The sequence below is a fragment of the Phalacrocorax aristotelis genome, chromosome Z, assembly GCF_949628215.1.
Source record: "Phalacrocorax aristotelis chromosome Z, bGulAri2.1, whole genome shotgun sequence".
Taxonomy (NCBI): domain Eukaryota; kingdom Metazoa; phylum Chordata; class Aves; order Suliformes; family Phalacrocoracidae; genus Phalacrocorax; species Phalacrocorax aristotelis.
Window position 1 is genome coordinate 3,746,301 of NC_134311.1, and position 27,153 is coordinate 3,773,453.

The 27,153-nt window shown below is 36.8% G+C and overlaps 1 protein-coding gene across 1 annotated transcript in view; it reads right to left on the reverse strand.

Moving 5' to 3' along the window:
• Nucleotides 1–27,153, reverse strand: part of ADGRV1 (adhesion G protein-coupled receptor V1) — a 275,402-nt gene that overhangs the window by 213,114 nt on the left and 35,135 nt on the right. Inside the window, exons 19-34 of the mRNA XM_075079982.1 lie at nt 25,327–25,544; nt 23,515–24,258; nt 21,091–21,464; nt 18,807–18,983; nt 16,889–17,069; nt 16,071–16,273; nt 15,315–15,444; nt 13,725–13,805; nt 12,279–12,418; nt 11,251–11,860; nt 10,088–10,303; nt 8,627–8,842; nt 7,222–7,466; nt 6,845–7,026; nt 4,663–5,474; nt 3,072–3,281 (exon numbers count right to left, since the gene is read on the reverse strand). Of these exons, the coding sequence (XP_074936083.1) occupies nt 3,072–3,281; nt 4,663–5,474; nt 6,845–7,026; nt 7,222–7,466; nt 8,627–8,842; nt 10,088–10,303; nt 11,251–11,860; nt 12,279–12,418; nt 13,725–13,805; nt 15,315–15,444; nt 16,071–16,273; nt 16,889–17,069; nt 18,807–18,983; nt 21,091–21,464; nt 23,515–24,258; nt 25,327–25,544 (4,739 nt within the window). The remainder of the gene's footprint in view (nt 1–3,071; nt 3,282–4,662; nt 5,475–6,844; nt 7,027–7,221; nt 7,467–8,626; nt 8,843–10,087; nt 10,304–11,250; nt 11,861–12,278; nt 12,419–13,724; nt 13,806–15,314; nt 15,445–16,070; nt 16,274–16,888; nt 17,070–18,806; nt 18,984–21,090; nt 21,465–23,514; nt 24,259–25,326; nt 25,545–27,153) is intronic.

The following is a 27,153-nucleotide window of genomic DNA, read 5'->3' on the forward strand; positions in this document are numbered from 1 at the left end:
TAAATATTTTAAATGTGGATGTGTGAAATTAACATGTTATATCGATAAGAAAAACATCAGCAGAAAAAAATAGTAGTATTATGCAATACATTCACATTAGAGGACAGATGTTTATTTATAATATGTAAGTGTATTGCATCCGTATGTCGACAGCATTTTTCAAGTGTGCGGAATTTAAGTTTGCCAGTCTGCACAGCGTCCCATCGTCTTTCAAAGGCATGAAATGTGCAGAAATCTATAATACTGAGATACCTGGAAATAATAATACATGAGATTTGTTTTGCTTACTGAAGAATGAACAAAACTAAGCAAACATTTGTCAAAATGCATTTTAGTGATGCAGAAACAGGAATCTGACATGCTTAGTTCCATCCCCAACTGACTGAAAAAGTCTTCCTGATATTGCTATAGACCGATCTGATTTTTTTACTGTTGCAAAATCTGGAATCATTCTGTCTTCTGATTTGTGTTACATACACACTTAGAAGCAAACCTACTGAGAAACACTGAGGTACATCTCTGAAAGTGAACGAGGAGATGTGGTGTTGTGTAGCTTCTTACTCCATGGCACAGAGAACTGAGCAGCCCAGCTAGTCGCTCTGCTTATGTAATTTAATGACCATGATGTTAGGATGTTACCTGGCTATTCTAGAACACAATGTCACAGGACAGTATTGTATAGCTAAAACTGGCAGGAACAATTTGAACATTTTCTAGACATGTTCTTTTTTTTGGTAAGGAAACATTAGAGAGACGCTTGTATATTGGCTACAAATATGAGTGAGATGAACAACTAATTTCAGGAGACCTGAATACAATTAATTAAAATATAACATTGTGAAGTAATACAAGAATTGTATACACCCGTTTTCAGATAAATAGAATGTGTTATTCAGCCTCAACATTTGCAACTTTAGTTAAGCCTTGATGATGTACAAATGTTCATATCTTTGCCTTAAGTTGTTCCATGTTGCTTCTAAGAGAATAAAAGGATTCAATATCTGTTGGCATCAGAAGAATTCTGCTCCTACAGTCAGCTATCTGAGGATAGATGACCAGTTTGCAAATTCCCCTGAGGCTAATTTATCATATTGTTTAACACTGCACTGAAATCCTTTCTACCCTTAACTGAGAACTGCACACATCCATTGCAAAGAAATAAATAGTTAACAGAAAGACTGTTACTTTAGTACTGTTCCAGAACACACAATTTAGAGCTTATTTCAATACATTATGTAATGCAATGGATTTTCACTGAAGACTGCGACAAAACACTTCACGATGCAGAAACCTGAAGTATGACTGATCATAATTACAGAACCCAAGCAGTTAATTACTGATAGTTTCTTGGTCAGCTTTACCAAAACCTTTGGTATCCCCGTCCAGAAAGAAATACTAATACAACTACTAACTGATTCCTGAAGATTGAAAGTGTTATTAGGCTAATTTCATTATTTAAAGTTTCTTAATATTTAACCATGTTATCAACATCTTTAGATTTCATTGATCAGGGAGAGGAAGGGGACCTCAGCCATAATCCTCTTCATTACTTCAAGCTACTGCAGTGCATTTTCCTTTAATACAGTCTTAGCCACACAGCTCTTGCATGCCTCTGCCTGTACCAAAATGCTGCCCTTGCCCTCAAAAAGGTGATAAATAATATGCACAGCTTGACATTAATACAGATTTGCTTGATAGAAATTGTTCAATAATACAATAAAAAATATAACATTATTTGAATTTATGTCTGAAAATTTCATTTTCAAAATGAAAAACTTGATAATGAAAATGAAATACAAACAATGAAATCATCTAACGGCCTTAGCTTATTCCTTGTTTTATCGAAGGGACTTAGTTTGGTGTTTTTTTCTTGGTCTGAGCCAATGAATTTTTCACAAGCTGGAGGAATTAGAATCAAGCAATTGCCAAACTACAGCACAGTATTTCAAATGGCCAGCATTTGTTAGCATGATAGGAATAATTTTTAACCAGCTGAAAGTATTGAGGGTCATCGTAACCTTTGGGAATGATACAGTTTGTTATTAATTCCTTGTGCTCTTTTTAGCTTTCCAGATTGCAGCTGGCTTGGCAGGTGGATCAGAACTGTTAATGCGGAGGAATAAAGGATGAAAATCAGGCACACACTAGAACACAATTAACACAAACCATATCTAGATAGAAGACAAAGGTTATGATGTCCTTTTATGTCTGGAAAAAACAGAACACGATTGGTGGAGAAACACCTTTTTCTTTCAAGCAGAAAATGCAACGTGCACATTGCTGTATAGCAAATTTCTGTTTTGTTAACTTTTCCTGCCCATCAGTTTATATGTCAGAGAGACATGATACTGCAACACATCAAAGGCTGCCAAAATCAAGCCACCATCAGTACCATTATTAACCTATGCGAAACTGCATCAAACCTTAGATAAAACATGCAACATGTTCTTTTGAAACACCAGTAGATATCTTTGGTCCATATCAAATTATTATTGTTCTTTCTCAAATGTCATGTCTGAGTGGTGGCAGCAAGATTGCTACATTCCCAAATTAGCTACCATAAAAAAGCATAAACAGTACATTCTAAAACAGCAGGTTATTGAGTCAGGAAGAGGGAAGATGTGACCCTAATCTTCCTGTGGGAATATTTTCTAAAAGATTTAAAGTGAATTGTAAGTGACTGGTAGATGAGATTTGCTCATGGCTACTAATAGGTGTGTATGATGGGAGTTACACAGAGTTCTGGAAAATGATATAAATGAATAAGACAAGAAATGCTAAAAGAAGCTTTGAAATGCAATACCAATAGAAGCAAGGCATGATCTTCCGAAAAAAAGGGAAGCACAGGTGATGATATATAAAATTATTTTGAAAATGGTGTCCTCATCACAGATTTAAGTGCTATGCTTGTAAAATTTAAAAATTCAAAGAAATACATGCCAAGTATGTGGTTATTCTTTGCTTGCTGGCATTCTCTGAACAATGATGCAATCAGTGTGAGTCATTACCAAGAGAAAGCATGGAGTCGGAAGCTAATGTTAAACAGAGTGTGGTCAACATAAAGAACCCACCTTCACGACCAATAACAGATCTTGAGGATGTCTGGAAGCTAATAATTCCTGCCACATTGTCACTTGCCAGAATAATCACTGTGACAGTGTCAAAACTGGGCAGAATCCGACTCCCTCCTTCAGTATGGACCAGGCTGATGAGGATACTTTCATTATCCTCTGGCTCTGGATCATCTAAAATTGTCAGCGTGACCATCTTTTTTGTTTCCCCTACAAGGAGAAGAACATATACATACTTAGGTGTGCATGTGGAAACCACCTTTTAAAAAGACTTCATAATCTCCTTTTGTAATACTTAAAAATACTTAATACTTAAAAAAAATTTTTAAAATGCAAAAAAGGACACAAAGCGTATTTATTTATTTACCTGTCGAGAAGTCACTGAATATCATTATGAAGTTTTATTCAATTACTATTGAAAAGTTACCTTAAGGCAATGTAATTATCAAATTATTAAATATACTATGTAGACATTAACAATGTAGGCATAATTTCTGAAAGTCTAGAATTCCTTATTTCAGTTATAAGTTCTCTGACTTCCAAATTTAAGCTAGAAAAAGAGAACATAATTCTTGTAAAAAAATTGCCAAGTGCATAAATTCTGTGATGACCCATGTACACAAGTATGTACAATCAATTTGATTATATTCACTGGGCCAGGGAATGCATTAAAAGGGCTGTCACTGAGTTAGTTACTTGTCTTCTGGACTATCAAGGAATGATGGAATAAAACAGAAGACATGACCAATCACCAGTCTCTATAATCCATTATAACTTACAGCACACTCCTCCTGCTCAGTGCATGTGTATAGCCTGTGTTTTATGATTATATAATTTTATAAGATACACATATTCCTTGCTACGTTGTGTTTCAAAATACTTTGGAAAGAGTTTTTCCTGAACTTATAACCACTAATGTAATTACATGTCAGCCACAGAATCGCTGCTGGCAACCCATCTTCTGAGTGTGATTTAGCGAGCTAGCTAGCACACTAGAATCCTGACTATACTCCCATAAATTGCTTTCGAAATTACTGTTCCATCAACTCTGAGTTTGAAAATATAAAACATATCTGTCACGCTGTGTGGTACTTAAGTAATGTCTGCCATTGACTGGGTTGCCCTGTTTGCAATTTTTTTTAATACGCTGTTATGAAATCAATATGATCTCAAAATCTAAAAAGAGATGTCATGAAAAAGCGGTACTGTATTAACGGAAGGTTAACAAAAGACCATTTAGGCCTGATTCTCATTTTCATTACGATTGATATAAAAATTATCTTTAGCATTATAATTCCTTATTTATTTGATAAAAGGTACTCTTTGTAATGCATACTGCAATATTTCTTTAAAAATTACTTAGATATGTACAGTTTTTGTCTTTTTTTTAACTATCATTGTGTGTGTTCTGCATTATAATGCCATATGCTAATAAACTATATTCTTTTGAAGATGTATCTGGAGCATTCAGGGAGGTTTAACCTAAGAATAAGACATCGCTTATCAAAACGTCCAGATTGAGTGCTTGTCAGGTTCTTTTTGCTTTTCTTTAGTTCTATAACACAGAAGCTGCTCCAAAACCTTGCCTCACCTTCAGCGAACACTAGAATCTCACCAACACCGACAAAATCCAAGTCTGGGGTTGCAGTTCCACCAACCACATGCCATTCCACTGTCACCTGTCCCAGGCTGCCTTCTGTCCTGTGTATCATTAGCTGCACGTTGGTCTGAGGACGTTCTTCTACTTCAATATACAGACCTTCCTCTGTCGCATTGGGACTTAGGCTGTAGATCTTAAATACTCCAAATGCATCTCCGTTCATCATTATGATAACCGTGGAAGTATTTGGCTGTCCTATCGTTGGTTGGTTTTTTAAGCTGGCTGAGATGTTCATTAGTTCAACTTTCAAAAGGGATATAGCGAATTTCTCATCCAACTCTGGCAGACTGTCAGGAAGTATGGTAACCGTGAGATTTGCAAACTCTTCCCCTTCCTGCATTATGGCCCACTGTCTTGTAACAGATTCATAATCACTGCCAGCGATGGCTTGTGCGCTAAAGAGAGCGGATGCGCTAGTGATGTTTTTCTTGTAGGTCCAGAATCCTGAAGTGTTAATTAATGGGCTGATCTCCGATGTCAGCCAAAGGCAGAGAGGGATCTCGGAGGCACTGGAAAATGTAAAGGCTGAACACGCTTGTTCTTTTAGGCACTGAGTTGCACAGGCGTACAGTGGCCCACTTGCTCCCGACACATTCACTCTGGTCTTGGATGGTTGGTCAGGAATTCCTTGAACAGGAGACTCGTAACAGGCCAGGATATCCTGACCTTGCTCAATGGCAAGAGCTACAACGTCAGTCTCAGAAGTGCTGTAAAATATCTGCAGCTGACCAAACCTTCCCCCGCTAAAAGACATTAAAATAAAAAAGTCATGTTAGCCAATGAAGTATGACTAATCTTCTGTATGTTTCTGGGTTAAGAATAAAAGCGAACAAGATCAACTACCCCTTTCTGAATTGCTGAAAAGCTCCAAATAGCTAATTAAGTGGGTTCCCTTGAAGCTATTACCAGAATAACTGAGTTGTCATTTTTTGGTGCATAGGAAGCTTGATTATTTATAGCTTGGGTAGCAGTCTGTTAAGAATACATGTCTGCAAACATTTGTTTCTAGGAATTAACTTAGTCTTCTCAGGGCTGGCAAGGAAGAAAAAGCCTGTGCTGCCCAACCTTGTTGTCCTTCCTCCTAGGTATCCTCAGGATACCCTACAACATGCATAAAACCTGTTTGCCTTTTCTTGTTTTTTCCAGCTCACAAGGGTTGACCCATTTCGTGTTCCAGTTCAAATCACAGGACCAGGCTGTTGTGCAGTTTAAATGACTTGATGTCGTGGCAACTGAACACCCCGCAGCTGCTCGCTCACTCCCCCCCCACCCCTGTGGGATGGGGAAGAGAATCGGACAAGCAAAAGAACTTGTGGGTTGAGATAAGCACAGTTTAATAATTACATTAAAAAATATATAATGTTATATATAATAATAATAATTATTATTATGACAATAATGTTAATATAATGAAATGGAAAAGGAAGGGAAAGGAAAAAAAGGAAAAAAAAAACCCACAGAAACACAAACGGTACAGCCGCTCACCACCTGCCGACCGACGCTGCCCGTCCCCCAGCCGTGATCGCTGCCCCCCTCCCCCAGCCAGCCCCTCCCAGTAACACACTGGGCACGATGTTACATGATACGGAAAATCCCTTTGGCCAGTTTGAATCCCCTCTCTTGGCTGTGCCCCCTCCCCTCCCGGCTCCTTGTGCACCCGGCAGAGCACGGGGAGCTGGAAATGTCCTTGACTAGTACAAGCCCTGCCCAGCAACAGCCAAAACATCTCTGTGTTATCTCAACATTTTTTTTCCATGCTAATTTCAAAGCACAGCACTATACCAGCTAGAGTGAAGAAAATTAACTCTATCCCAGCTAAAACCATGACACTTGACAATTAAATAGGCAAAGTGAAGCTTCAGGTACACTGTGTACATTAGGTTTAGATTGTACATTACAAGGTATAGTACGTTTGAGTACTTTGTATATTTCTAATAAGCAGATATCTAGTTCAAAAACAACATATATGAAATAAAAATGCGTTGTGCTGGCAGATCAAGAAATTGATACAAATACTTATACAGGAGGACTGTGACAGGTGAAATTATAGCCAAGGCTAAAAAAAGAAAAAGAAAAAACCAAAAGATATAAGTAAAGCAAACATTATACAAACCTTCGCCTGACTGTTATATTTGCAAGCAAATTTCTTTCTAGCGGCTCCTGAATTCGATACAAGGATTGATGAAAGAAAACTGTGCCATAAGGATTATCATTGGCAGGTATTGTAATATTTGCCACGCCATCTAACCCAATAGTACCACCATTGGAGGCCTCAGTTAATTCTACATGGACAATCTCAAAAGAAAAAAAAAAAAAAAAAGAAAAAGAAATAATGCAGTTAAACAATTTTTGGTATTTCTAACAAAAATCACAAAGTAAAATCTGAACTTCTCACACCTTCCTGCCAGAACATTCTTTGTTTTTCTTTGCACACATTTCTATAAGTTAAACAGTAACATTATTCAAGAAACCCATAACTGGTTTACTTACTTCTTCGATTTCTGGAACATCATCAGCCAGGATTTCCAACAGCAATATCTGAATGGCTTCCCCAGGAGCAAAAGTAATATTACCCAGGGCGACCTGCAAGTCAGCATCAGCAGGATGTCCACTAACGGTAGCAACCCACTGAACAGTAACATTACCAAGTGTACCAGCATTGCGGATTATTGGCAGATTTATGGCTGCTGATCCAAACTCAGGCTCCTCCACAGTGAATTCGGTAATCTGAAAAACTGAAGCACAGCACAGAGAGATGCTTTACGTTAACAATAAAATTGAAATTATATCAACTCCTGAAGTACACAGTTTTACTTCACTTGATTGCGTTTGCTTGCGCAAGTAGATCACTTTTAATCAGGTTCAAAGTTAAAACAAACTTTTAATATTTTCATCCACAGATGAAATTAGCATGATAATCAAGCCCTCACCCAAAAAGTTTATCTGAACATACCCGTTGTTCAAGGCTAACCATGAGCTGCTTCAGCAAGGAAACTCTGTAGCAGCTTTCATGCCACTTACTGAAGGAATAAGTCAACATATTCCAGCTAAAGTTGTTTCAAGTAAAAGCCTTCCTTGTATTAAACTTCTAGTTTTTAATAATTAAGTTAATTAATTACCCATCTGGAATTATTTATATTTGACATTTTTTTCTGTCTTTCCTCTACCACTTTCTACTGACAAAATGGAACAAGATGAATTAAGTAAGGTACTGAAGGGAGAAAAGAGTAAGTCAAAGGAAAAGCAGGACAAAATACACCAAATAACAAACTACAAACAAAAAAGACTTGCAAAATATCATTAAATTATTTAAATCACCAAAGCCCTTCTCAAAACCTGTGTAATGAAACTAATTTTGGAAAGTATATACAATTGCTTTTATTGATTATAATAGGCAGAAGAAAAAGTAAAGTACTTGACAGAAAATAAGAGAATATAATTTAATGTCCCTTTACATTTTTTAATGTCCCTTTACATTTTTTAATTTCCCCAGATTTTTAAACCTGCTTTGGCTGACTATCCATTAAAACAAAGGTATCAGAATATTTAGGCAACAAATATTAGAATGCAGATTTTGGCTTAAACCTATTGCAGAAACGCAGCACTTAGATAAAAAAAGTAAACTAAAATCCATCTATCACTATTGGGAGAAACCAAAATCTTGCTATATCAACAGACTAAATGATACTTTTTTTTTTTGTTATACTAAAGCACCATTACTCCTTAATTACATGTTTTAATTTAGTTCATCTTATCTTTTCCTTTACTGTCTTCATCCAGGCTTCAACTTTATCTTCTGAAAGTTTTTATTCAGTTGCCCAGTAACAGCTTACCCACAAATCTACAGTAAATGTGTTAACAGAAGAGAGAAAATATGCAAATAACACTCATTTACCAAAGGATCCAAATGGGTCATCAGAAGCCTCAATAGTGATAATTGCCCTAGTCAAAGATCCAAGCAAGGCTCCTCCTGTTGTTTGATTTAGCAGCTGAACATAAAATGACTCCTCAACTTCAGGACTGATATCATTAATTATATAAATTGGCACAGCTTTACTTGTTTCTCCTTCCAGTAAGACAACATCTGATGAGGCTACGCTGTAGTCCTCGCCTAGATTTGTAGATGAAAAAAACAAAACAATAAAAACCACAGAATATTAATGCATTATGGATCAGTGTATTGAACATCATCAGTCATACTTATCTCCTGTTTTTGCTTACACATGCATTTCTCCATTTGTTAATGTTTTTTTCTTTATCTTCAGACCCAGACCTCACAGTCTTTTTTATTCCCATTGCCTTTTTGATATCTGGATGGATTAAAATAAAACTTGGCTTGGCCAAAACAGAGTTTGCATTGTTAGGCCAAGAGGTAGTTACAAAAGGTCCATTATTGTCTTCCATTGACGTGGTCACATTACCAAGATGTTTCTGTCTTTGATTTCTAATTGCTCTCTGGCTTTCCAAGGGATAAAAGTGAACAGAAGCACCTTTGTCAAAGTGGATTTTAGTAAAGGGCACTTTTTGTGTGTGGACCTCAATTTAGGCAAACTTCTCTCTAAGAAGGTCTAGATGGACAGCTGTGATACACTAGATAATGGCTCTGCTTCAGAAACTAATTGAAGGCATACTCTGACATCAATCTAGCTACACACTTACTTAGAAAGTCTGTTACACAAAAAGGAAACTAAAATACCAGTTCTCAGAGCATGTACCACCCGCCTATTCAATTTAGACACAGCTGAAAGACAGTGGGTTTGATTTATAACCATCTAAGTGGTTTTGACCCTGCACACTTCATAAGTTTGCTCTTTTCTTTATGCACCTTCTCTATAGCAGGGACCAACTGAAGAACTTAACCTTGCATTTTTAAAAGTTCAAGTCTTCTTGGGTTTTGATTGGTTTTTGCCTGTTTTACAGCTGAGTTCCCAGTTCTCACTACTTCTCCAACAAGCTCACCTACACAATGCGTGGTGGGTTTAAATATGTACACAGGACTAAACAGTAGCTACATATAATACAATAGTATTTTTTTATGGTTTTATTTTCTTTTTTTGAAGAGGTGGTGGGCTACTAGGGAAACAAACACCCCAATTCCTTCACTCATTTCTCTTGCTAGATTCTTCAGTGATGATGTCTCAGAGCTTTCTAAAAGCTGACGCATGATTTCTCCCATAGGGCTTGGATTCCTATTTGCTAAGCAGAGTGAGTAAATGTCTCACAACCTTTTTTGTTTTTGTACTTATTATACAAAAGTGCATTCCATGCACAATTGTTTGCTTGACTACTCAAAGCATAGAGTATGCTCTTTCCACGTTAGCACAGACTGCATACTTCTGCTATTATGATTTCTTACCAGCTGTTGCAGTTATTGGCAAAGCTTTAAATTTCACAGAAACATCAGCAAATATTCCCCCAGTTCTGGTCACGTTAATGATTGGTCCAACATAATTTTCAGCAACTCGCACAGCTGAAGCTGAAAGCTGAAGTGTTCCAAAAGCATCATCGTTGGCATTGATAATTACATGAGCTATTGTCTCACCCACTAATCCAAGTCGAGGGGAATTTACAACTGAAATGTAAAGAAAACTTAGTGAGGGGGTGCCTGAGGTCCTTGCTCTCTATGGCTATAGAGCTCATAGACATACATGTGAGTTTAGTGGTTAGTTGCCACTAGCTTTCAACAAAATTATCTTTTTCAGAATGGGACCAAGTATAACTACAAACCGCACCAACATACTTTTGGTGTTTGAATTATGTGATGGCAGAAAATTCCCGATTTTTAGTAACTTATTATTGTACCCTGCTGTGGAGGGTATAAGCCTTAATTTTTGGAAGAGGTGAGGTAATGTGAAATTATTTATTTGCCTATAAGGCCAGTAGTAAGATTAATACAGTTCAGAAGAATTTCATTTTTACACTTGCTATGATGAAATATAAATAACATTTCAAACTCCCAGCAGAATTATATTTGAGGTTTCCCTTAATATCAAGATTAATCTGGGATGGAGGCAGCCATTAGGCATATCAAGAAGCTCTGAAGCACAAATCAGGCTGTAATGACCTCAATTTGTCTGAATAAAGGACGAAGAAAACATTCTCTACATTAAAAAAGTTACATGAGGCTGTAATTCTATACTGCTTTATTTTTAAAAGACTTTTTTGGCTTTCAATAAGCAGAACTAGCTTAGTTATTTCTTAATATTGAACTATAGAGAAACAACACTAAATGAACAGGTATTACTGCACAAAACCAACACTATAACTTACTTGGCTTGAAAGACCTTCAATAAGGTGATGCAAAAGGGATAAAGAAATGCTCATCCACTCCTGACAAAATACTGCGCTAAAGGAAATACATGCCAACATCACACAAGGCAGACGACTCAGATCTCTTAACTATACAGAGTTTGGCAGAGGTAGAAAGTTTATCATTTAACTTGTTGCATTTCATCCTGTTAAATATAAATATTAGCCTTCATATTTGAACTGTAGGGTTTACATATATAAGATACTTACTTGGCCGATCCTGTACTTTCTCGATCAGAACAATACTGCTTAGCTCCACAAAAACAGATTCTGACCTCTCAGGATCATCATCATCCAAAATAGGCAAAGATATTGTGGCCTCACTTTCGTTGGCTGTGAAGACCATGTAACCTGTAATGGGTATATAATCTTTTCCCTGTACTGCTCTAACAACATCAGGTGGAAGAAAGGGTGACTCTTCATCATTGCCAATAGTTCTGTATGTTACCATCACTGTACCGAGGAGACCACCATATCTTATTATTGTCAGGGAGATATTTTTTGTTTCTTCCTCAACTTTTATTGGTCTGTTTAGCTCAGAAAAGATGAAGACTCCATATGGGTCATCATTAGCTAAAATAGTTAATGTTGCATTAGTGTGATTTCCAAGACGACCACTGGAGACATTGATGATCAAAACTGAAAACACCTCATCCAACTCTGGAACTTCATCAGGAGAAACCTGTACTGTAATATTTGCTCTCGCTTGGCCAACGTCAAATGTTACATTCCCATCTGTAGAGATCAGGTCTTTGGTAAGATCACAGACTATGATCCAGTGCAGTGTCACCTGAGACAAGGCCCCGTGTGTCCTCACAACCTAAGCAAAAAATACAAAGATGTGCATATTTTTGTTCTACGGGAAAGAAAAACATAAAAGTATGAGCTGGAATTACGTAAAGACAATGACACAATGGGTTAAAAATAAATTTGTGTTTTAAAAAAACAGTGTAATCTTTCTTAGCTTTGTTTTGTATCATTGACACTTATTTTAAAATAGTAGTATCTCAAATGTAAACAAGTAGGTGTAATTTTAAACCTGTGGATATTATTATTAGATCATTTTAGTGTCACGTTGAATGACACACATTAGAAAACTCAGTATGAAATGGCAGAGAGAGGTGCATGATAACGTTGTTATAAACCCTATAGACTTACGGAAAAACATCACAGACCGCCCAGTAAAAACAGAGACAGAAGAGGACTGCACAGCAATATGTGACTCGAAGCTTTCTAACCTGCAGCACAATAGTGCTACCTCCATCTTCAGGCTCAGTTCCGTTTACCGAGAGTGACTCACTACTGAACTCAAACACACCGTGCGCATCATCAGAAGCCTCAATAGTCACAAGGATGCGGGATGCAGTTCCCAAGCTGGCTGTTAATTGCAAGTGCCAAAAAGGGTTATTTTTTAGTAGCATCTTTTCTTACAAGAAAGCAAACAGCTGAAGAAATATGTTACAAAAAATACACAGGAAAGCATGACTGGAGTAGCCATGCTGTTTTGTCTTTGTTTTTTTTAAATGCATGATAACTATCCACATGGATAAGGAAATTACTTTCAATAACACAGTTATCGCAGCCCTTCTGTGGAACTATGCAACACAAAAAAATATAATAAATATGAATATTTTAAGAGAGGAATAGAAACAAAATTACAGGTTTAATGAATGAAAATGGAGCAGAATTTAGGATGGCGGGGAGTTATATGGTAAACCACAGTGTAAGCAGATAGACCAGATGAATGCAGGTCTCATCCTAACATAAGCTGGAATGAAAAAAAAAATTAAAACAAAGTCCGGTAAATTCTACTGCTAAAAAGATTGTCTTGGGTGAGATAACTTGCTGCTCAGAGACAGAATGAGCCTGGCACTTAAGAAAACAATTTCTGGAAACAAGGAACAAGGAAATAGCACTTTTAAAAAACCCAGGAAGCTCCAAAAAGTGGCTAAATCACAGATACACTCAGATTCAAAAAGAAATCCTTTGCATCTACAAATAAAATTGAAAATTAGGCTGTCACATATGAATAAATCATTCAGTTTGGACAATGGGTGCTCATATAACATTTTCAGGTCTGTAGGGTTTCATTTGAAGCCCTGTATGATTAGGGCTCAGATTTTATGTTATTTCTGCATCTAGTATTTTTAAAATTTTCTCAGTATTAAATTATCTTTGTTTCCTGTATATCATGACATAAAACCAACTTAAAGGGAAGAAATTAAAAACTACCAAAAATTCCCTTTAAAAAAATCTAACAGAGCTTAGTTCTCTTTAAAAGTATTTTTGACATGCAGAGAATCAAAGTAAAATAAAGCACATATAAAAGCATACAGCCAGGTAAGTTTTAAATTACTTGCAATTTAAAAAGTGTCTTTGCTTTTTGCTCTCCATAAAATTTGACAATTTTCAAACAAAACTTCTGGAATTACTATATTGTGTTTTACAACAATACAGTATTGATGGTATAGAAGCTGTTATTTTTCTTGTTATACTAAATACCAACTATTGAAATTATGCCTGAATTAAAATGGAAGGGAATGTTTTGACAGAACTTTATGATAAATCTGAATTAATCACCAATATCTGCAAGTAAAGTAACACTGACATGTTGTGTCAGTATAGTAATTTATGACAGATATTACAGTTAGCAATAAAAAATAGGATTAATTGAAAATGCTTACCATGTTGATGGACAGTCGGAAGGAAGAAATCCACGTTCCCATCACCACTACCACTGCCATCATTTCTAAAGAGCTCAGCAACTTTAAGATGACAGACATACAGATATATACACATATATACATTTATAAATAAAGAGGAAGCAGAAAGTAATTTAAACATTTCTGGACAACACAAAAAGAGAGGGAAGTAGTCTAAGAAGGCATCAATTCTGGGTATGAAAGTATACAGGATTTCTGATAAAAGTCAGAAAAAGTATTGTATTGCCACGTCTTATTTAATTTATGGCATTGGAAATACCAATGGGAGGTCAGAAGGGAAGAAAACACAAACTTCTGTTTTCTCTTTCTTTCCCTCCTTGTGTCCCCTTTCTCACTCCTAAATGAGGTCTGCCATGGAGAAACTGGAAATGTGAATTTAAAGGAAAAACAAACCAGGGGCTAACCCCTCCGCTGCCCCCAACTCTCTTTTTCTCATATTTCCTCACAAAGCGAAAACATATGTCAGAAAGTTGGAAAAATCTACAGAAAGCTTAATTTATGGAGACTTCACCATAAGTTTTGTGCTTGCAACTGTGTTGGAAAAGCCAAAAAGAAGGTTTGTGTTAAGAGTTTGTGCCTAGTGAATATCTGAAGTTAGCTGTAAGTTTTCTGACCAAAAAATAAAACATATTTAAAGAGAAAAGTTTGGTTCTTTTTAACAAAACAAGTATTCAATCAAAAAGTCCACATGCATGGGAAGCCTGAAGTTTTTATCGGAAGCATCACTAAGGCCATGCTGCACCAAACAGACAGATGTAGTCACAGTAGAGAGCTGGATTCATTCAAGGTAGCACGATACAATTTCCCAGATGGCACGACACTTACATTTCTGGATTGCTTAATAGAAGTCAGTTTATGGCTGCCAAGATTTATAATTACTTCTTTTCTTCCAACCAGCTTTACAATCTCCCTCAAAAAATTTCTCCAATGGAAAAAAATTCAGTAAGGGATGAGTGGTTTTATGTGGCAAGGGCACTGACGCTTGCCATCCCTTCTGAGACTAGCATCTCACAGCAAGACTTCCTTTGAGGTTTTCCTTGTTCCTCCACAGAGCTACCAGCTGCCTCTCCAGCTCAGCTCAACTCAACTCCCTCGGCCTCTCGGTACCCACAGTCCCCTACTGCTGTAATCCAGCTGAACACGTTATGAGCCAGTTTATCACAGTTCCTCTGATTTCACCCAGGTGGCAGGTAAAAAACCCACTTTGGCTGTTTAGCCTTAAATATTTTATAAATATTGACCTTTTTTTTAAAAAAAATGGAATTTATATATTTTTACATTGTTTTAATTCTCATTATCCACCACGAAATTATATAAAGTGAAAAGCAGGAATTGCCTTTCAGTGGCCTAATACATGGTAATAATACACTTTCCTTGGGATCTGGTGGTTTAACAAACTATCTCAAGAACAGTTAAGAACAATTACAGCTGTCTGGGGGATGTAGGGGTCTTTAGAAATAACACAGAATGGTACACCTAAGAAAGGTAAGATTTTAATGGATGAGTAGAGATCATGAAAATACCACCAACGGATTGATGTATGTGCCTTACCTCCTCCCTCTGGGTTCAACAACTCCACTTTAAAAGTTTTCTCTAATTCAGGAATAGAATTATCAGTGATGTTAACAGTAATGTACTTGTATCTTTCTCCTGGCTGAAATTCCAGCGTGCCCACAACAGCCTGCAATATGAAAGCTCTTCACATTTTTGTTCAAGTCTAATGTTTTCATCCATAAGAAAAAAGAAATAGAACCTTGATTTTCTTTGTCAAAACACCCACTATTCTCAGTTTAAGCTTCTAAAATACCTGCTGAATCTTTGTTATGAGAAAAACACATCTAAATTCACAGAATTATGAGCATCTGCACTCATCTACATTTTTCTGCACGAATATCAGTTAGAGAAGCAAACACAGATATGTTCTGGTTATTTTGTTGAACATGTACAAATCCCAGTATGCACAAACATAATCATAACCTGTACATGCACCTGAATGCTTATACAAATTCAATTCACCCAGCAACAATAGCAAATATCCCTCCTTGCTCCAGGGACAACTCTTTTAAGAAAATAAAAAAATAAAACTTTTCCTAGGAAATAAAACATCCTGCACACACAGGAGGTAAAAGTCACATACTAATATATACTTTAAAATTAATATCACGCATTTATCACACCACCAGTTAAAACAAAGTGTTTTGTTGAAAAGATTCATAGCTGGGCTAAAATACCCAAACTGAGGGCTACCTCCAGGACAAATAGCTAATTAAATTCCAAAATAAACACACACCTTGGCAATGGGCATACCTGATAATCTTTAGGACTGAAAGCTGTAAGTGGCAGTGTTCTGTACTCCACCAGAACTGTTCCAAGAAGGCCTTGTGCACGAACTACCAATAATCTGATGTGTCCTACTTCTTCTTTAGTAGTAATATGGGGCACAGCAGATGCTGGTAGAATCATTTCATCACCTGGCTGAGGAGGTGGCCCCACAGAGAACTGTAATAGACCTGGCAGACAAGAAGTGTTACTTACATACTTCTCTCACCAAATTTAAATTATGGTAATCAGTTGAAACAAAATCACTTATAACATTTATATTTTGTTACATTTCTGAAACTAAAAATCAATTATTGATATGCCCTTGGGCCTCAATCACGCTATTTACAGGGATGTGCTGTGTACCTTCCATTCTCTTGCTGATATCCATATCAGTCTTGACACAGCCACAGCACAATAATGAATCCAGCTCTTCCCAAAAGAGCCTCACTATGTCATAGTATTGGCTACTTATTGTTTTAATAATCATGCAAAAATGTCCCTCTTCGTCAGCAATTCTCATCTGAGAAAAACTTGCACAGGATCAACTACGTGCAGCCTTTATTTGCTCCCAGTGGGGAATCATCACCTGTTTGGTCAGGGAAGATTCGCTACCTCTTCGTAAAATTCTCAAGAATAATTACTCGGTTTTCACTCTTGTACACAAATTATTAGTTAATCTCAAGTTGGATGAAGTGGAACACTTGGCATTGCTTCCTCAACTATCAATGCTAAGCAAAGTTACCTGTTGAGCTAGACCTACACAATTATCTGCAACAAGACTGTATAGTCTCCATCATCGTTACCATATGGGTGGTCACTGGCTCTGATGCTGATATCAGTAGTTTCCTTTTCTGGATCTATACTTGCTCCACTGTTAGGAGTTGAACCTAGTTTTCCATCTCCAGACACTGCAGAGACTAATGTCACACGGAAATATTCATTTAGCTCCGGTATGCCATCATCAATAACATGCAAATTTAACACCTAGAGAAGGATCAAATCATGGAGAAATCAAACCATGCAACATACATCACGAGTTTTATGACCCTGACTAACTCATCAGATTCTTTGATTAGTCAGTCAGCTGTATCTGCTATGTAGTTCTGAGAGTAGTGAGGACAACATTTTTGCTTTCCACATATTTAACTTAACTTCTATGATAATATTTTATGTTTAGAATATGTATTCCAAAAACAATGTTACCAAGCTATTAGAAATGGAAGGCATAATTTCTTAAGTACTTCAAGTTACATAACACATAACCAAGCAAGCAATTTATTAACATATATATTAAAATAACCAGTTTAAATTATGTATATTGAAAGTGACATATCTGAAAGATTTCAAAATCTTGAAGAAATTGTACTTCTGAAGAGAAATTACAGAGATTGATCCAGTTTAGAGAGCAAGTAAAGCAAGCTTTTTATGCCACTTGACACTCGAGATTGCAGATCATACTATTAATTAACATAACCTGCTCTACACAGGCTAAAATATTCACCTCAGACAATTCCAGCTTTCTATATGTTGTGATATGATTAGACAAACATGTAGAATAAAAGGTTTAAGTAGCTGATTGTATTTAGAGGTATGGGAATGAGTAGCTTACGAACATCAATGGAAAGTCTCTTAGGATACCTCACCTGATGAGCAACAGCTCCCAGCCTGTTTTTAGTCTGCCCAGTAACTCCTCTGTATGTATGCAATAAATTTGACCACACAGAAGTGGAGCAAGAGGGAATACCACCCCTTTTCTGCCACTAGATAGCATAATGCAGGCCTCAACCATGTTGCCTGACTAGAAAAGCTTTGGAAATTTTCACTTTATATGACTGTATTCAATGCAGTAAGTAAATTCAATGCAGTGAAGAAGGAAAACTGAATGAACAGTGACACGAACAAACTATTTTCAGATATCACAGGCTTTTGCCAAGCTCTAATCACTTGCATTGCTTAACTGGGACCAGATCCACAGTTCTAGTGGAGCCACTGGGATCCTTTCAAATGGTGCCAGTGAGTTTCAGTCAGTCCACACTGACTTCAGCAGAATGGTAAAAGTGAAACCGAGGACAGCATTTTCTGCTAACAATTAATCCTTTCTATTTTACAAACACTAACAGAAACATATTAACTTTCTACAGCATTGCAGTCCCACATCCCTTCTTCACATAAACGTGAAATTCCTGTCCTGCGGGTCAGGCTTGAATTCATAGAAACAGGTTAAGGAAAAGGGACAGAACGTGACACAGAGCAGTTGGAAGACACTTGATTGTGGCAATGAACTTGACTGCTATTTAATTGATGTGGAAATAAATCTGAGTCACAATACTCGGATCAAAACCTGATCTTTTTCCAGTTTTAAAGTAGCTGGATCCATTATTTCAGCCGAGGACTATCCACACTTCAACTATACATATAAACACAAATAAATCTAGTAAATATTTTCTATGCATACATACATGTAAAAATATCTAGTATATTATGTGCATCCAAACATACATGCATACATGGCGACGCCTGAACTGAGATACGTACAGATCTATAACCACCTATCATATCACTTGCTAGGTGCCAGGGATGCAAAAAATCCTGCAAAATGTAACAAAAGCCATGCGAAGGAAACACTCTCTGGTACGAAAACCAGTCAAGTATTGTCAGAAGGTATTTTCTGGCAGGTTTGCAAAGGACAGAATGAATACTTATTGGGAAGGTAGGGTTTACCTCTGATCTCTGCCAAGGAAGGAATGTTATAGTGCCAGTGCTGTTAGAAAAATCGGTTACAGAGTAATCGATGCCAGTGGAATCAACCTGCGAGATAATGTAATTTATATACACATAGTCTAGGGCTCCCCTTGTACGCTCAACGACACAGGATATAGTGGAACCCTCATCAGCAGTCTGGAAGAAAGCAAGAAATTGTAGTGTTTGTCATTGTCAAAGTAAATCAAGGCAATAAATGCAAAACATGGAATTCTGTAATGCTAGTCAAATGTTCAGGTAAAAAATTGCTGTCATGTTACTTTCAGCACTTTTGGAGTGGCAGGAATCTGAAACAACTTGATGGTGATCAGAAAAATCTTAGTGGAATTTGCCACAGCTTCTAGTGTCTGTCTGTGGACTATAAAGGTAAGCCAACAACCATTACCCTGTCGTTAGTTTCCGACACAATCTCTTCCCCCAAACTACATGCCAAAGACCGAATCAATATGCTTGAAGTGCACATGTCAAAAGCAATCAAAACTATTGCTTTATATTAATGCCAATTATTTCAATTTTCATTAGCAATAATTTAAAGAAAGGTTTGCATTCCCCAGTCCCCAACTAGAAATGCTATGGGGAAAAAAAACCCAAACCAGGTATATGAAAATTAAACTATACTATTATCATTCACAAGAAACTTTGAAAAATTTTGTGTATAAGAGTCCTCTTTACAGTTCTGTCTTCACAGAGGACATGACCTCAGCAGCAACAGTTTCACATATTTGGAACAAAGTAGGGCTTGATACTGACCATATGGTTTAGAAAATTATGAGCATAGAACTAAACTAGAAAATAATTTTGTTTGAAAATTGCCAGAAAGATTAAAGCTATCTTGAACATTAGATAAATTTCCAAATTTCCAAGCTGCTCTGTAACACAGTGCAGATACTGCATGTGGCTTCAGCTGCCTAGTAAACAGATACACACATAAAGCAACTAAATTGCTGATAAAACAATGACGTGTATCCGCATCATCACTGAGACCTCCAGTACTTTCCTGGTGAAATGGACATAAGATAAGTGCAAGACAATTAACATGCCATATAAAATTTTAATTTTGCTTCATGGTTGGTTGATGATCTGTGGCACCACAGTATTATCAGTGCCATTTGAAACTGAAGGAATCCATTATCGTAGCATATGGTAGGCACATAGAAAGCAAACTGAACCGAAATGAAAACCAGTATCACTCAGGCAAGAGGGCTGCTTTCTAACACATCATAAGCCCTTTGGTTAGAAAGAATGTAATTAAAAGGTCATGACAGTTTCCAAACTGGAAAGTATTCTGAAATCTGTTTTCCAAAATAATCCAATACCAATAGAAAGAAGTGTCATGCCTTTCTCCCTCATAATTAAAGAAGTAAAAATTATTTATGTTTATTTCAATCCTTCCCAAACAAGTAGCAAGTTTATATATTGCATACGTGGTGGCTACCACCAAAGAACAATTTAATGTTTTTTTAAAAAATCTGTGCACAGCTAATATAACTGCTTGAGAAAGTCCAGCGGAGAGCTACCAAGATGATCGTGGGCTGAGGCATCTCCCTTATGAGGAAAGGCTGAGAGACCTGGGTTTGTTTAGCCTGGAGAAGAGAAGGCTGAGGGGGGATCTCATCAATGCCTATAAATATCTAAAGGGTGGGTGTCAGGATGATGGTGGGGGGGAGTGGACAGGATGATCTCCAGAGGGCCCTTCCAACGCCCACCGTTCAGTAATTCTGTGATATCAACCAAATTCACACCACATGTGCAATTTATACCTCATACCTTATGGCAGCAAATGATTGTGGAAAAATATATCAGACCTTGTCTTCGTATGACCTTTAGTAAAATTCTTTCAAACACATCATGTGACACAAAAATAAAATAAAAATCTTTGTAATAATCCATTGTCTAAACAAGAAAATCAAATTTTATATTTTAATTGACAACCCAGTCTCAGATGTGACAAAAGTAAAGAAAAAAGTGTTTTTAGAAAAATTTAAGCCTTAGTCTTCAGTTTATGCAATAAGATCAATTTTCTTAACAAAAATAATTTGGGGGGATTTTTAAAACCGATATTGCAAATGCCAATGAGAATGAGGCTGTATTAACAGAACTTACATGTTTCCAAATTCTAGAAAAACTTTGCTTAGCTACAAAAACTAACAGTGTGAAATCAAGGCCCTATGCAGGTCAATCAGTCTTGCCATTTATTTTTCTTTGTCCAAAACCTCACCTATAAATTCCCTTATGAACACCTTACCTCAGGTATACATGCTCCAGTGAAGCCAAATAAACCATTAGCATTATCACTTTTCTGTATTCTTAATCTTGCAGTGGTATTTTCTTGTGAAATTCGAGCTCCGCCACGCACAGAAACAAGCTTTAGGATGAATAACTCCTCTCCCTCCTCCTCTTTGTCATCTTTTGCAGACACAATGAATGATTTATTGGTCTCTCCTTGCCGATACTCCAAATACCCAGAGACAGGGTGAAGATCACTCTTCGCAGGAGTTGCATGGAGTTCATAGATCTCTGCTTGTGTTAGTTTACGCTCATAAAGCCTTACATCCTGCATTAGCCCTGTGTACCTACTGCTTCCATTGACTCCTGCTCCAATTCTCACTATTCCTGGACCTGAGAAGGAAATTATAAATATCCTCATGTTATTGTATTTCTTCAGAGTAATAGATCTGCAGCTGAATAGCTGTAATTGTTAAAACTCAATGGTAAACTGTTTATTATCTCTGGATTAGGAATCATATTGATCTTGAAACGCAAAATCAGGAGGTTCCTCGAGCCTCATCTCCATGTTACAGGTAGATTATCACAGATCAAACAATTCCATCCCAGACTGTTCAGGTTTTTCATCCTACTAGTACCAGCATTTTGTCACCACCCCTTACTTCAATGAGGCTTGGAAACTTCTTTCTTTCCGTTAGAGATTTGCACAGCACCACTGCAATTCCTCTCAGCTTTTGTTTTGCTAAACAGGCCCCATTTTATCTCTCTCTGCTAGGACAGTGGATCCATTCTGATAATACTCATCATCCCTGCATTATCCCTTCTGGACATGTTTTTCCCTTAGTGCACTGGGAACATGGACTTCAGAAATGTACACCAAATTCCAAATGCTTTTTACAACAGCATTAATATTTCTCTGTCTCCAAACAATTATCCTGCTCAGGAATTCATAGGATGACAGCTGGCTTTTTCACAAATACATGAAGCTGGTAGCTCATACTCATTCCTATTGATTCACATAGATATCTCTTCTTTGCAGCTGCTTTCTGGGTTGGAAGAAACTGTGGTCTTGAATGTACTGGCATACATATGACACTGAGTGTCAGCTCTAGAGATGAGCAACCACAGCAACTGATAATTGTCCCAGGGTACAAGATGGAAGATGGTGAGGAAAACTGGGCTATGCTTGCCACGGTGTAGTACCCAACACTACATGGAGACAGATGACATCCTTCCCTTGTAGTATCTCTGGACAGAACATATGCCATCTCTACTTCGAAAGAAAATTTACAACTCAGACATATCCTTCTAGCAACAAAAGCATTATTGCATTTCACACCTTTTTGTTTTAGAAAATGAGGGGAAAATAAATCCTTTCTCAGCTATAGTACTGCAAATCTGATGGAAATTACTAATTGCAAAGGCACTACTTTGTTACAGAGGGCAAATTTCCTTCCCAGACTTCACCACTGGAAATTTACAGGCAGAAATAAAATACTGCCTTATCAATTAATGAATTCTCCCCTCTATTCTCACTCTCTGTTTGTGTATATATAGGCGTGTAGATGTATATGCATTTAACATCACTCTATCTTTTTAAATTCCTCTTCTTTGATTACAGAAAATGAGACTGCATTCAAGAATTTGATAATCATTCACTTAATATCCCCACCAAACAAAGCATGTGAAACTGCTACTGGAAAGGATGGAGATGATCTGCACGAAAAAAAAAATGCATGTGGAAGAGTGGGAAATGGCAGAAGAAAGAGTAAATATAAATGTATTCCAACCACATAATATCTGAGCTTATAAAGTACTTGTTCTGACGTCTCCTGGTCACAGCTATGCTAGTTCAAAGTGAATGTCCAGAACGGTTACCTATGACTGAAACCACATATGGGACTATCCAGTTAGATAAACTGAAGTACACATGCTAATGTTCCTTGGAACACTATTACACTTGTAGGCATGATTTCAATATACCATGCAAATACATAGTTAAGTAACTCTACACCCTGAAAAATTCTATTGCTTACAAGATATTGGCTTAGTTGTAATATAATACAGAGTCATTATTGCATTTTGTTTCAGAGACTGAGAGGAAAAAAGTCTCTCTCAGATACAGTGCTGTAAATCTTATGGAAATTATTCACTGCAAATATATTTAACTGTATGTATACATGATAAGCACACATATATAATTATAAATTTTATTTTCAAATTATTGCAATCCAAGCTCTGTTAGAGTTCTGAATTTTTTTGAACTTTCCCAGCTCTTATTTCCATATGTTTTTTGAAAATACTCAGAATTTTCCATCCATTCTTTTCAATTAACTAATCAGATATAATAATTTCAGTACCTTGCATACACCTGTCAAGGAGTTAGACTCTTCTATACATCACAGAACTTTAAATGGGGAAAAAATGTAGGCTATTGGCTCACCATCAGCAATTCCTTCTCCTTTAAGGCTCTTCATTCCTCCCAGAACTAGAACTCCATCCATGTAAAATTCAATTATACTTTCATCCAGAGTAATAAGAAGGTGAAACCAAGTATTTTCATCCAGATATTTCAGGACTGCTGCTTTAGCCATATATGTCATATTGGATCCTAACGCCATATAATGAAGCACTACAGAAACATGAGAAACATTTGTTTGGATTTTCACGCCGTAATACAAGGTTCCATTATCATCATCCTTTTCAACTATATAACCATCAGTACTGACGTTAGGAATTAGCCACGCAGAAAATGTAAAATTGGTTACTGCAGTGTTTCCATTGTATGGGTATTCTGGACCAACAATCCCAAATGCATCCTCTTTTCCACTGAAATACAAAGCATCTGTTCCACTGTGATGGCGCCTCATGTGAGGCTGGGATTGTACTGAACTTGGAAATGAACCCAGCAGCAAGAAGTCTACCATTGATGGCAGTCCAGCTTGGAACGTACTAGACAGTATTTCCCAACCTAACCGGACAACACCAAAGGTGCCTTGCTGTCTCCAGATGGTGACGTCCGTAATATAGGAAAGATCATCTTCAGAAACAACATCTTCCACTATCTCTCTGTCCTGGCTCTCTGGATCTATAACAAAGACTCCAAAAGGGTCATCATTGAATGGGATCACCACGGTTACAGCAAGGTTTGCTTCAGATAACTGACCACCAGGACCAGGAGACCCGCCTATGTAATAGAAGTTAGAGCAAAAGTTAATGGTCTGTTTCAAACAACACAGTCTGAAAAAAGTTACTAAGTATTTAAAGTTTTTTTAATAAAATATGTTTCTAAAAAGCAGTAAATCTTCTTTAAAGAGCCTCTGTCTCAGAAAATGCCCTAATTTAAAAATAACATAATTTGACTGTATTGCTTTTAAAACACTATAGTGACACAATTTTCATAGAAAACAAAGCAGTATGATATTTTTTAACCGCACAACGTAAAGTTGTCTTTCAGCTAAAACAAGATTAGCTCCCATTTTTCTGAACTAGTCAATGACATAGGTTACCTTTGATTCATTTGATAAACATGGGGCCAAATTCAGTTCTCTCATTTCTCCAAGATTTACACGAATATGGAATGGCAAAATTTGGCCCATTGCCTCTGAAACAGAAGCAGATACCTTGCAAAATCAGCAACCAGTTGTGTGTTAAAATTGCTGCCACGTCCTGCCATTAGTCACCTATTTCTGCACAGTAAGAATTCATGATACAAAGATCACGATGTGAATGTAGATCTACCTATTTCATAAGTAGGAGTTTTTCTGTACATGCATATGGATTTCACTTACAGGAAAGGTAAACACATATTTTCAGTTGTATCTGGGCACAGAAGACCATAAATAGTACTAAGGTGGAATGAGACCAGGAGATTTGGAACTCTGCTCAGTAGCAGACCTGTAGCAGTTGTTACCACTTCGTATGATTTAAATTACTATAAGTATTTTACTTCCTCTAGAAAAAAGCAAACCAACTAACCAACCTCCATTACGGTAGACATGCATAGCCTTTAATAGCTATATTTTGTCTTCAGGTACATGAAGATCTATATCTCTGAAATCACCAAGAGGCATCCTGCACTCATATACCTAAATTAAGATTAAATGAAAAATAAAACCTAAAACCTTACCAGAAAAGTACAGGATATCAAGACATGATTCAAGGCAAAGCTCTTTCCAGGGCTGGTTTCTTTTTGATTGATTAAACTAATTCTTTTCTACCACATATGAATGAATGCTGATATCGAAGACAATACCTGAAGCATTTACCAACTTTAGAATGTAAAATTCATTGAATTCAGGAATTCTATCTGAAATAGCACGGAGCGTAATTGGCTTTGATCCTTCACCATCCAGGAAGTACACAGTCCCGTAAGTTTCATGGAACTCTTCTCCTGGCCTCAGCGCAGAGTCATTATCAAACAGCTGCCAGGTCAACGAGACATTGCCAAAGTGTCCTCTATGTCTCAAAACCCTGTTCAGTGATAACAGAAAGAGTGAACCTCCTGGCAGGTATGCACCAGCATTCATTAGCAAGGAAAGACACAATTACACTGATCTTCCTTACTGTGAAAAATAATATACAAGGTTCTAACTGACCACGTACAACAAACACAAGCATGAATGATAATACAATCCTCTTTGAAGGCACGCAATTTCACAGTATAATTCTACTCCCAGGTGTACCACAGGTACCTTAGGAAAAAAGTAACCAATGCAGGGCCACGCAAAGTAGTACTGTTAAGCTAAACATCAGTTCGTCTTGCACTTATATTATGTAAATAATAAATACAAATATATAATAGTTCAGTAAATTAACATTAAAAATGTATATACCTGGCCACCCTTAGATAAGAAAGAGAATCACCTACCTTTAACCACAAACATTTCTCCCTTTAACCATCAAGACTCCTTAAACTCTTTCTTACATTGGTATTAAATTTGAGTTATGTTCTATGTCCTTCAGAAATCTGTGCCTATTCCAGATTAAGAGTGTAGTAAATTAAAAAAAAAGATTTTATTTTTTGTACAGCTATCTGTTAATATAATTTCACCAATTTCCCAAAGGCATTATAAATATAAACCAAAGCATCAAGTGCCTTTATTAACAAAGTGTGCTTTATATATAAAAAATGTGCTTCTCTTGGCCTGGTAAAACAAAATGGTTTACAAAGAGATTATAACAGGCTGAAAAATTAGTTCAGCATAACTAGCCTAGGCACAGCAACACAATTATGTTGTTTCTGCTTCCAAAAGTTTTTCTTTTTTTGCCATTAACCAGGGCGCTCTGCCCCAGCTGCGCAGCACGTTTGCAGTAACTCCAATTACTCCCTTGAAACCCCAGTGCTGCCATGGCTGTTCTCAGTGGTTAGCTTACATGCTACTCTGACCCTTTTGTTATGTACTACATAACAGCCAAAGCCATGAGGGTATGGAACAGACAGCTCCCTAGTAAATAAACGTCATCAACGAGGACTGAGCAAGCCTCTTCACACCATCAAATCAAAACAATTTATCCTGCAAATATGACAATAAAGGACAGAAAAAAATACCCGAAAGAGCAGCTTAGCAAAACCAAACACACAATATATTCAATATGGTCTTTCCCCAAGGATTTTCATTCTTTAGATGTGTAACACAAGCATAAAGACCCAATTCACAGTCATAAGCATCGCTTCAAGGCCTTAAAACAAACAAAAAATGAAAATATATAAGATAACTAAACAAATGTGGAACTGTTCACACTATCACATTTACTGTGAACTTCTCTTTATATCCTGCCTAGAGGTTTCTTAATGAAAAATCAGTATTTTTGTCAAATTATAATTCCATCCTGAACATAACACGGTAAGATGCCAAGCCAATTAATTTCTTAACCCTTCCCATTCTTGAATACATCCCAGTGGCTGGAAGGAAAATACTTTCAGAGGTCAAACTACGGAAGAGTATCTTCAGTCTAGAAGACAGCACATCTGGATTTTGAGTATAGACTTCCATCTGTAATTAACAGATAGAAGAAAAACAAACTATCAGAAAAAATACAGTAATATAGGTTGTTCTTAGGGGATGGCTTCAAAGTAGGG